The 12,664-nt window shown below is 36.2% G+C and overlaps 1 protein-coding gene across 1 annotated transcript; it reads right to left on the reverse strand.

The window, feature by feature from the left end:
• Positions 1–4,314: 4,314 nt before the first annotated feature.
• Positions 4,315–7,324, reverse strand: LOC129002306 (uncharacterized). The gene is made up of 4 exons (XM_054430007.1): positions 7,026–7,324; positions 6,667–6,948; positions 5,973–6,143; positions 4,315–4,359 (listed from the first exon to the last, which is right to left on the reverse strand). Exons 1-4 carry the CDS (start codon positions 7,251–7,253, stop codon positions 4,315–4,317), a joined length of 726 nt encoding a protein of 241 aa, XP_054285982.1. The 5' UTR covers positions 7,254–7,324.
• Positions 7,325–12,664: the final 5,340 nt, after the last annotated feature.

Consider the following 12,664-nt stretch of genomic DNA (forward strand, 5'->3'; position numbering starts at 1 on the left):
TCCTGTCAATGACAATGAATGTTTTATTTGCCGGTGCCTTATAACCTAGAAGTTCAAAGGTTACTTTATACAATAAATGAATCCGTACAGAAATAAAAAAAATTATAAAATACCAAGGTTAGAAAACCCATTCTCTGGTAGAAATGACCTTTTTATTTAAAACACCATTAAACATTTATTCTCTTAATCCTGTTATAAATTAATTTCAAATGAACTCTTTGGTTTTTTTTTATACAAAAGTCTGAGAGGTAAGGTTTGGTAAACCCTAAATAAATTTACGGCTACAATAGAACGAAATAATGACGATTCTAAACAGTAAAATTTTACATTAAATAAGAAAACTACATTATTAAAATTACATCAAGAGAAAATACAATGCACATCTAGCCGAACTATTTAAGGTGCTGTAAATACTAGTTTATTTTATGGTTATACCAATAGTATTTAATAACTTATTGTGGACATTTTATGTTACGATTAAAATGAGGAGGTTTTCCAATTTTATTTATAAATCATGATTGAGAATGTCCTCTATAATTTGTATTTGTTTAAAAAAAACTCATAGCGTTGATTGAAAATATTTTTTTAGCTAATATCAACTATATAAAAGCTACATTAAACTAAAATTTTTTTTTATATTAAAGTTTTTTAAAGTTATTGGATGTTCAAACACTCACTTGGTTGAAAGCAAGGATAAAAAAGTGAATATTTTTCTAGTGATGGGCATCAATGAATTTTAAAATCATAATCTCGAATGAAAACAATAACAAACAAGGCTTATTTTAATATGACGTGAATCACCATGTTGTTTCCGAGTGAAATGTTTTGTTGTTATTCCAGATGGCTCAGTTACAGCTCATATTACATCTTTCTCTTCGCATGTTTTTACAGCAAGGATTTAATAATTATTTAATATTAAGATAAACCTGTTAGATTATTATTTTGCTAATAAAATGTTGACTGAAGAATTTTGACAAAATTCTAATACAAAATACTATGGACTACTAAAAATGCCAAATCACTTTAAAAAAATACGGAAAAAACAAAAGCCTTAATTTGATACGATGAAACTCACAATATATTTTTTATATCATTAGAAAACACAGAAGCAGGTAAGGAGGAAGAAAATAGAGTCTTTTCTCTGGGGAGTGCTTAACACAGATTAGACGACGATAAGGAAGGTCAACTCGGGTTAATTTTAAATTCTCCTTAACGAATAATGTATGTCTCTATGTGTGTATTTTTACTTTTAAAATAGCCACTTATTTAATGCGATGTATGGGTTTGTTTTACAAAATACGGTAATGATTATTTTTTAATTGTCTCATATTGCGTAAAGTATGTTATTAATAATGGATCTTAAGTAGATAACTGTAATGAACCACGATTTTGTACGTCATGGCTGTGTCCTTATGAGTAAAAGTGTTATTGTGTTTCCTAGTCCTTCCTCATCTTTTAATAAATCGTTGATTATATTACCTAATATTCAATTAAAATTAAATTTTTGTTGAATGTTTAATAACTGTCGTTAATATATTTTAATCATGTATTTAAACATCAATAATTAGACATTGGAGTGTTTTTAAGTGTCCTATATTGTATCTAAATATCTATAAATGTAAAACTTTTGAAACATTAATATTTACGCCTTTTCTTCGTAACAAAATATTATAAACGAGAGAAGGAAGCTGCAAAGTAAGAAGGACAAGCCAAAAGCATAAGATAATATTTAACTTGAATGTATTATAGGAATGTTATATAATATGCCAATACTACCCTTACAGTGTTATTCTTGCACAAGGAACCTATGTATGCGTAGAGTAAGCTGGTCTAGTAATGGCATCTGGGAATTAGGTCCCAAGGTATCGGATTTAAAGAATGCCAACCTTCAATTTCCCCCGAGTAATAATGCCACACCCTCTAGGCCTTATATAGAACTATGTGAAAAATAGTTCCTTCCAGAGCCTAGCATCCTAGAATGTGAAAATGGGACGTTATAAAAAATAACTATAACAACAGTCTATCTCTTTGTAAAACTAAACACGTAACATTAAGAGATTCTTTTAGAAGTTGGAGACTTTTGGAAGCCTCTTACTTCACCGTGTTTGCCTTGTCTGGATGTTTTATTGTTCTTAACTCGCACTTAGAACTTGCTCTAGAAGATGTGGTTTTGGTTTTAACAAAAACTTTTACAACTTTTACCATCAAAAAAGTCAACAACATGTTCCATAAATACTGATTTTGTACTTTTATAGTATTCAAGAATTCAAGTTTTTTCAAGCAGGCTAGTAGAATGAAATTTGAATTTCTTTTTGACATCTATTTTGTTTTAACAGGGTTGTTTTTCATTTGCAAAACAAGTATTAAAGTCATTGTAAAAAATAAGAAAACCCATTTGGTTTTAATTGATCTGCGATGATGGATCCGGGCATCAAACTGGAAACATATCCAAAAAAATCAGGCGGTGAGCTGTACAAGACATACATGAACTTTACTGATAAAATGTGGAGAAAACCTGGGAGCGAACCATCGGCATTATTATGACTTACTGTAATAAGATTGTTTTTTTTTTTTTATTACTGTATTTTAGAAAACAACTGAAATTTTATTTAAATAAGTACAACATATATTCCAGTACCCACATCCAATGTGAAAACAAAACTAGGCCTTTCAAGATTTAAAGTTATCACTTCTACAAAATACAAGAAGAATAAAAACGTATTTTTATCGTCTATTCATAGTATTCTTGACAAATTGAGGTTGCATATTAGTGGGAGAGTAGAAATACATACTATATAGGTAAACAGTTACTAGTAGTTAAACTCGAATTGCACTGCATTTTAACTTTGCAATCAAAACGATTTTAATTGCAATGAGATAAACGAAATCCCCTAGGCTGTGTTTGGATAACAAATGCTTCTAATGCACATTCCATCTGAACCTTCCAATGTTATTTTAACTGATAACTTTCATAAGGCTGGGTTGCTTTTATGTCGAAAATAGTTCAAATATAAATAGTGAAGCAGAATACTAATTGAAATCTAATAAAATATATACAACAATAAATATATAATAATATAGCTATATTACAAAACAGGATTTCAAAATGTTTAAAAAATGCATGATATATGTAAATTACAATTAGCAACTCTTTAACTTAGCAGATCTTTGTATAACAATGATACTTGTACGAACATTAATACTTCATTACAACATACAGAACTCTGTTACTTACATCATTTGTCTACTAATGAATATAACATATTAACATGGAAGAAGTTATATTTGTATGTTGTAAGCGATTACAGTTGTTTATTTAATACAGATTTGTGATGCTTTAAACTTTGTTCATAGAACAATAGATGATTAATCTTCTTCTGAAAATCTGGTTTTCTTTTAAAAACGACATGTTTAACAAAATGTCATTTTTTAACATTATACTTCTATTAAATTATATTTCATAGAAAACAGGTTTCTCTTAAAGAGGAAACCCAATCTAAACAGGTAAGAACAAAGCAGAATCCTTGGAAATAACACAGAAACCTTCTTATTATCCAAGAGGACTCATTTGTTTACCTGATTCCATTTTATATTCACATTTACGATAATGGTCTGAACCTCTTAAGGCTTGATGATTTAAGTAAAATAATATATTATAATCTCTAAACTTGATGCTCAATAACGATAATCCCCATCTTCATCAAATTATAACATTTCGGTTGAAATAACAATGCAATATTGCTCAATATATTACAAATATTGTGAGTTTTGGACATCTTACTAGTATGTTGTAGACTATTTTGAAAACATTAAAGGATTTAAAGTTTCATTTTTTTATATTTTTACGTGTGATAAGGGGATATTGGATTAGGTGTACATTAACAACAAAGTTTTACCTACCTAATAAATTAACATTTAATATTTCTTTTTCATAAGCCTTTGATAATATTTAAAAATAGTTGAGACCCGAAGGTAAGATGAAAACTGAATACTTCACGTATAGTTTGGTGCATGCTTCAACTTGTTTAATATCTTCAAAGCTTATTTCACAGACATTAATAGTGGCGTTCTTTCTCAAATATATGAGTTCCACTTCAGATTATTAATTAAATACGAGATTAGTTATTCCAAAAATTAGATCAATTCAACCCTAGTTTCTACTCTACTATTTATTTTAAGTCATTGGTTGCAGCATTGCCTAGTGATCTGAGCGTAAGACGCTAAATTGATCAGAGCGAATCACAAACTTACCAATGCTATTTAACTCTTTAACAATTCAGTAGTGACTTGCTTTTAAATCAAACTATTACGAAATCAAATGATAGAGTCTAAGAGAACTTTGAGATCTCTCTCCACCAGCTGCAGTATATATAAATTCAATTCAGGACTCAATAAATAGCCAGAAACGATATTTTATTTATCGAACGCTTGCAAAAATGTAACGTATTTTTGCAAATAATTAGCATACTTAAAGTGTACTTTTTTAAAGGAATATTCTTCTTCTTTTATAATAGAGGCAGTTCACAGTTTTTTGGAAATACATCTTAAGAAAAACTATAAATACAATTTAGAACATGACACTAATTGTATCTATTAGACAAAAACAGGTCCGCAAACCCAACCCCAAAAAGGTTTATGATAGCCAAAACGGCGGTGATTGAAAATGGAGAATTCAGACTTGTTGAATAACCCTTAGCTGCCATTTCTACTCCTCTAAAAATTTCGGGAACGCCATTTAACTTTCATAAACCTTAAACTACAGGCATAAAATTTTGTTTTATTTAAGTGTATTTCATGAACTAATACGGACGAATTATTGACTTCAACCTAGCTGAGATTCTACCTGTTACACAAGTGATGTAACTCTTCTCTAATGGCTACACCGAGGCTACTAACTACTCTCTCGTAATGGCGTCAATATATCGCCACGACTACAAGCTTCACACACAAGATAGCGAAAACGTTTGTTGTGTGTACACAGTAGCTCATTAATGCAAACTGTATATTGTGTACACTTATGTACAGGTAAAATAAATAACACATGTTTAGGTGGGATTATATTACTACCCTAACATCACTATTGTTTTATTAGTGATTTACAGGTCTTTAGAATCTATTTTTCGTCATACTCAGTAGGATACCCAGCTCTTGCGGGGACCAATCAGAGAGCAGCATTTCATCCCCACCCCTCCCCCTAGGCCACGCCCCCTTTTGTCCCACGTGGTCGCCCTCTGGTGTCCCACGTGGTCTAACCTCACTTTTGTTTTCGCGCCAAACATCTAACCTCACTTTACGTATTGCATACGTAGGTTCCCGCCAAACGAAAAAAAACTTCACCTTCCCGCCAAGTAACATAACCTCACTTTTATTTTCGCGCCAAACGAAAAAAATCACCTTCCCGCCATGTGACATAACCTCACTTTTGCGCCAAACGAAAAAAATCACCTTCCCGCCAAGTGACATAACCTCACTTTCGCGCCAAAAAACCTCACCTTCTCGCCAAACGAAAAAACTTCCTTCCATGTCCCTAGCAAATAGTATATAGAAAACTTGTTGTGCACCCTTTAGGACAGGGTTTGGGACTGTCCGAGTGTCTGAAGGACACCCCCAGGTTCAGGTATTATATCGTATCGTACTTGTATCCAGAGGAACTGGCTTAGTATTATACCATATAATACCCCCCTCCCTTATTTTGAGGGTGCACTTGGAATTGAAAACGCAGTTATAATGTTACAAATATTTATTCTATAAGACACATTACTAATTTATAAAGAATTGAGTGAAGTGTTAAAACTTCTGAGCACTACTACTACTACTGAACTACATGCTAAAAACTAATGTTTATAAATAAGCACATTTGGGGAATTCCCCACCATCCCCGTACATTTAACACTATATAATTTAGAGTTTGTGAAAAATTCTAGGTCCTCGTCTGTGAGGAGGCTGGTGAACCTCGAGGGTAAAAATGTCACCCTCTCCTCGCCGGCAGATGTGGTGATGTGTAGTACAATCACCATGGTTCCAAATCTCGTGTTGATTCGTCTAGCAGATTGAATTTTCGCCGGCTCGGTCAGATCTTTGATGGGGACTTTCAAAGGGGAAGAGAGCACCTCGCAAGACGACAGCTTTGTAGAAAGATCCATCTAAAACCATATAATATTGTCGTAATAATATTGTCTGGATAGCCGAGTGGTTATAGTGTTTGCCTTCAAATCTGGAGGTTGCTGGTTCGATCCCTAGTCGATCTCTAAAAACTATGGGAACTATGTAAATATGATAGCAAAGAGGACCTATGCTGTTATTTTTATACTACAAGCTACATTAGTAAACTACAGCAGCGATATTTACCTTGTTGTAGGGGATGTGGAGAGTGTCTACCCCTCGGCAGATGCCTCTGGTTTTATACCGGGGTAGTGGGGAGCGCAAGGGCGGGGCTTAGAAAAATAATTCTTTCCTGCCGAGGACGGCCTTTCTACAGAATGGACACCTAACAATACGATTAGCACAATTTTTACAAAGAGTGTGCCAGCAAGTCATTAATACTATAGTCGGTAGATTTTCAAAACAAATACGACAACTGATTGTTCCTGCAGAGGGTAACTCTTCATTAGAACTGGTATCGCTATCGATATCTCTGGTTCTGTTTATTCGCTCTCCAGTGGAAACTAGTATTGCTTCCAACGAGTCGCGGATGTCTTCCCAAATTGCGGGGGCTATACGGATCATTTCTGGGACATTTGTATCCTCCATAAAGTGGTTAGTTAGCCATAGTGTGTCCTGCAATTCCACTCTGACAGTCTGTACTACTGTCAAGATGTCAATTAGATCGTAACCTTCCGGTCGGCTACCACTCCATCTTTGTAAAAAGTCGGCCAGCCTAAACTCTCGAATTTGTTGACGATCGGCTTCAACTTGGCATGATACACACCGAGCAGCAGACCGTCGCATCTGGAAACATAGGTAAGTGTTTATTGTATGCCTAAATGTATACTTATATGTATTTTCCCCAATCCCGATCTCCTTACCCTAGTTCTTCCTGTTGAGGTTGATGGTTCAGGGTGAGCTCGCATCCATTGTGGAAGGACTCTTGGCACCCCTAAAGATGTTGATGGTTGGGGTTCTTGAGATCTTTGTACAGGGGTCAATGTAGTGTAGACTGGTGGAGGCTGGTCCAAGCTCACGCGTGAATTATTAGCCGCATCCTCGGCTTCCACAAGAGCTCTGTCAATCGGAGATGTACGGTCTTCAGCCATCTAAATAATAACATAGACATGTTGTAAATGCAGCTTAAATGGTGGATAAAAGTTTAACAAAAATCATACAAATAAACCCACCGCTTGGATAACGGATGTAGCTCGCTCGTCACTTAAAAAGGTTGTACTTGTTAAAATATAATTTCTGTCTCTTGTCCTAGGAGGGGATTCTTCCTGAAAAGAAACTCAAATCAGTTTACATTTTAATGTGTGTTTTGTTTAGTACTTTATGTTACTAGTACTTACTCTTGGACGTTTTTCTGGAGCAGCGTCAGAAGAGGACACTAGCATCAGTAGGAAAACACACACGTTGACAGGAGCCATAGCTTTGAGAAGCTTGCACGTGTTTTGTGCTTAAATAGGCACCCTTGTTCTAAATATAAAATCACAAGGGGAGATCCCCCTTTAGGTACTTTTGACAGGAGGGAGAGAACCCTCCAGGTACTTCCGCCGCGTGGACTATGGAGTACGGACAGTGTTTAGTGAAATTCTGGTACTATCCGATATTCAATAGATTCATTTGCTGTAGAGTGTGTAATTCTTTTTTGATTGATGGTGCTGATGAAGAATGTGGTTGGTTTGTTACAAATATCTGTGATTTGGACTTTGACAAACTCAAATGTTTTGTTTGTGGAGAGATTCTACCCGTTCTTTGGAGTTTAGACAAGTGACCCAGTTTCCACACCACGGTAAGCTGTTAGGCTAGGCCGTAGGGTCCCAGCGCGTTCTTTTTGTTAACCCAGAGCTTCATCAAGAGTCCTAACCTCTGGGGTAGGCTGCCCCAACCATCGCAGCCTACGGTGATGGCCACTCCATAACAGATTTGCCACCTCCCAATTTTTGGTCCTTTGACAAATGTAAAGGGTTATTTACTCGGTGAAGCCTTTCAATTAACCCTTTTTTACCATTGACAAAGGATATTTTATTTTTATATGTTTTTTTTTGTCTCTGTCAACCCGTTCATTTTAAAAGTCATCAGGCCATTTACTAGGCGAACCGTTCATTTTAGCCTACGACATTTTATTTACTAAGAATGACAGAGATTTTTTAATTTTTTGTTATTTTTTTGTCAGATTATAGTCCGAGGTGAGAGGGAAATTAGGTGATATGGAGGATAACGCAATGTTTTACGATTTTTAGGCCAACCTCCGTACCAGCCCCTGGACTTATGGGTTTTAAGCCTGCCTGTTGGGCGAGTACACATACTCACACACACACACACTCACACATAGGGAGGATAACGCAATGTTTTACGATTTTTAGGCCAACCTCCGTACCAGCCCCTGGACTTATGGATTTTAAGCCTGCCTGTTGGGCGATTACACATACTCACATACACACAAGGAAACACCTCGAACTATAATCCGTTTTTTAATAAGGAACATCTCTATCCATGTACATTAAATGGTTATCTACAAAATTACTACTTACATCTTGATATAAAACTACATTGTCCCAATCTACTTTATTTGCAAAGTCGTGGATAAAAGATTCCGACAACTTTTGATATTTACATACAATACTCCAGCACCCGTCAAAGTTTACAGCCATTTCCCGAAGAAAGTATTCGGGGAATTTCTGGCGCTTTAAAATTGGAGCCCAGTTCACTCTGTGAAAGTATATTCTGAGCATTTCAATGGAAAAATCATAATGGGACGATAAAATTTCCCAATCTAAAAATCTACTAAATTTCATGACAAATTTGTCTGTTAGAACCCCGTGGGGCTCTTTGCTCTCCTGAGACAATAGTGACCAGGCGTTCTCCATCTCCAAGCTCATACTGACCGGTTTCATGGAGTGAAAGGTTTAAATAGTACTGTAGAGTGTAGGCTGCGCTGAAAGCGCACCTTTTATGGTCACCGGTGACACAGCTTATTCCTGGTAGGCAGAAATTGTAAATGGATGGGCCAGAGATTTCCCGTACGTTGGGATGAAACCCTCGCAAAAACTCTGCCTTTTCCCTGCCTTTTGTGTAAATAATTTTAAAAGGAATGCAAAGTGCTGTAATTAAACCTTCATTGTATGGTACAGACCCTTCATTCCAACGGATACCATGATGCCGAGTTAACCAGCGAGCGGTTCTTTGCATTTTATCATTTAAATTTGTAATACTATAAGGTGGTTTGAAAATAATTTGGCAGTTCAAAGAGCCGCCGACAACGGCCAACTCTTTAATTATAAATTTGTTATCGTTATCTGTGAAGGCTTGAAACTCAACTACTGCAAACGCCATTTGGCCACCTTTTGTACAGTGATATCTCGTTAAACAAACGTTCGGCTATTAAAGTAGGTAACTGATCTGTACACTCGTTCACACCGGAAAGGACTTGATTGATACACTCTTTGATTAAATCGTCCCGGTAAAAAAGCTCCCTAAGTGAAATGTAAATTAGAGGGAGGTTATTAACAAACATGCACCATTCATTCTGGTTGAGAGTTATAGAGTGCTCGCCGTCAGAGACGTAAGCATACTGATGACCAAAGACCATGTTTACCCTAATATCCTCCCCCGTATCTACTTTGAACGAGTATTGGTTCTTACCCTCGAGTGCTAGGGTGACGTCATTAAAGTGAGTTGCAAGCTGACAAAATGCGTCGTACGACCAATAAACACAACCTTTTCTACCTTTAAATAATATTCCGAGCCCTCTATTTAGAAAAATCCCCGTCACGACACATTTTGTTAGGTCATTATCCAAATGATAGTCTGATTTCAAGAAAACCCCGGTTAGTAAATTTATAGGTTCTTTGCTCTTGGGAATGAGCATCGGCTCTATACTTACATCCGCTCTCTGCGACGTCATCGCTCATACTAAATTTTCTTTAAACGGTTACCTTATTAACAGTACCTGTCAGTAATGAATATGTCATGTGAGTATCATGTAAAAGTAAACAGTACGCGGACGTATTTGCTGTAAAGGCTGTACCCGACTCAAACTCTACTCGCACATCAATAGGGCCTGATTTTATAGAATCATTTTGCTTTGAACAATCAATAACGTACAGGGGTGCTTTGTCTTTGTATTTTTCCTTGTCCACTGCTGGATAGCTTTGTTTCCCGTAGTACGAAGAATGGAAACGGAAAAACATTTCATAGAAGATAGACCAATCGCCGTGAATGTTATCATATGGATAGTACTGCGAATTTAAATAAACTTTAATATTTTTTAGATCGCAAGCATCAAAACATGACATGTCCTTTTTTATGTCATTCTTGCGACTAGTCTGAAATCCTACGATTACGTAACGGGGTTTTTCAAGCTGACTAGAGGTCTTTACAGTCCACGATTGTAAAGTGGTCTGTGGTACTGATGGATACTCGTGCAGTTCCCACGATCTAAACGGTAAATGTACCTTTGTATCTTTTTCAATCATCTTTAGTAGTTTCAAACGGTAAGGGTCAGATACGGTAACATGTGGTACCCTCCAGTATACCCCTGTAATTTCCAAAACTATTTCAGCAGCATTTGTACTGTGCACTGCGTTTAAATCGGTCGATGACCGCAAAAGAATCAATTCTTGTCTGACATTAGCAATTACACGCTTATAGTCCTCGGCAAAACCCAGCAACATGTGCAAAGGAACACTGAATGAAAACTCTGTAATTTTCTCCGTTTTCCCAGAACCTAACCAACAAGCGTTTTTTAAACTTTCCAGTTCACCCTGTTGTACCGATAACAGGTTTTTAATGGTTGTTGTTATACCTACATTTTTTATTCGATCGACCTCGACACCCCCGATTTCATATCTAATATCGTCGAAAAGAAACGCCACAGCATTATTGACAAGATGAACTTCTGCAGTAGTTCCATCCTGTTTTTTTCCGCTAACCCTACCCACGATATGAAGAGTACTGTCAAACGGTGCAGTTATTATGTCCTGTTGACTGATTGGTATACGTATTTCATCGTTATTCTTAAAGGTCGATGAAGCGTACGGTTTATGAGTGTGAAACTCAATACCTGTGATTACATCACTGTACTCTGCTTTATTTTCTATATCCAGCATTTTGAACTTTAAATCCTAATGAACGCAAAAACTTTGTGCTGGTTGATGTTAACCGTACAGTGTCTTGACGCTTACTGATGGGTAAAGATTTTGTAACCTCCCTAAATACCAAACCCATTTTTCCTCCTTATATGCAGTCTGATGGATATATTTTCGTTTCTCAAGTTGATTCTCTCACCGTTTTGATCTTTGAGAGTGATTGTAACGTTGTTTATCCTCTTGACGTTCACAGGCAAATAAATGATTGTGTTGGGTACCTCCACTATTTTATAGCCTGGACCCACGTTCGGGTAGAACTCGTGTATAACATGGCCCTCAGCTCCATTGTCATACGAACCTCGAACTATATTACACTCTACGCGTATTACGTTTACATTAATGATGCTTACTGTTCTGTCGGAAGTGTGTTTTTCACCCGCTTTCAAAGTTTTACTATCAAAACCCAGTAGAGGAGCAAGCGTGTTATTTTGTGTAAAATCAATAGCTTGGCTACACTTTATTTCCGATTTTAGCGTATTGTTATTTGCTTTCAATTCCAATTCCACATCCTTCCCTACTTTTTCTTTTAGAGCAGTTTCTAAATCTTCAATCTCATATGCCCCTTCAGCTATTTCAATCATTCTACCATCGCCGTAATAAAATTTGTTATTTTTACCCGCTTCAATATTTGGGATCGAGTGAAACGTCATCAAGTCTATAAGACCAATCTCCCATTCTCCTTCACTAACGTCAACAGATGGGAAGTAATCTTTTGAAACATAGGAACCTCTTCCACTCAAGCTAAACATTGTCGAGAAACTGTAAGCACAAGTGTCCGCATACAACTGAATTGAAATTTTGCTTCCGCTCGTAGTTATAGTAAATGTCGCAGTTACCAAAATACTGTAAAAGTTCACGTGGTGGCTTGAGATTACCAAAACTATCGAAATAGTACACGATATCTTTTACTTTTTTATAACACACCCAGTGAGTACCGTTGCCGAAACTAGAATCCAAGTTTATAATAGCCGATTCATTTTCTTTTGGTGCGCTAGGGAGAGTGTCTCTCATATAAACTCCTCTAAAGTGTGGTATACGTAGTTCTTTTGCATAGTGTAATAAATCATAATTTGTTAAAGGCCTTATCGGGATCGAGCTTTTTTTTTACTAACTCTTTTCTTTGTCTTTTTCTTACCAGCCCCTTGTTTTGGGTAAGGTCTTAGGTACAAACCTTTACCCTTTGGGTACGGTCTAAGGTACAACCCGTTTCCCTTGGTGGGAGATTTACGCTTAACTGGGCTTTTCTTTTTCTTTTTACCACCCCCTAACTTTGTTTTAGTCTTCATAGCTGTAGTAACAGCCCAAGCAGCTGCTTTTTCAGCCAAAGATGCGTCTGAGGATTTAAATCGTCGCCACGCGCGCTC

This window comes from Macrosteles quadrilineatus, unplaced genomic scaffold (assembly GCF_028750875.1).
Source record: "Macrosteles quadrilineatus isolate MER2022 unplaced genomic scaffold, UCM_ALF_1.0 Scaffold_9__3_contigs__length_116548681, whole genome shotgun sequence".
NCBI classification, from domain to species: Eukaryota; Metazoa; Arthropoda; class Insecta; order Hemiptera; family Cicadellidae; genus Macrosteles; species Macrosteles quadrilineatus.

What these genes read in the sequence shown, in the direction of transcription:
- LOC129002306 (XM_054430007.1), bottom strand. Translation starts at nt 7,253, where the DNA reads ATGGCTGAAGACCGTACATCTCCGATTGACAGAGCTCTTGTGGAAGCC. An exon ending in CCTCAACAGGAAGAACTAGG is followed by an intron (nt 6,949 to 7,025) that starts GTAAGGAGATCG and finishes CTATGTTTCCAG; the next exon opens with ATGCGACGGTCTGCTGCTCG. An exon ending in CATCTGCCGGCGAGGAGAGG is followed by an intron (nt 4,360 to 5,972) that starts GTGACATTTTTA and finishes TATATACTGCAG; the next exon opens with CTGGTGGAGAGAGATCTCAA.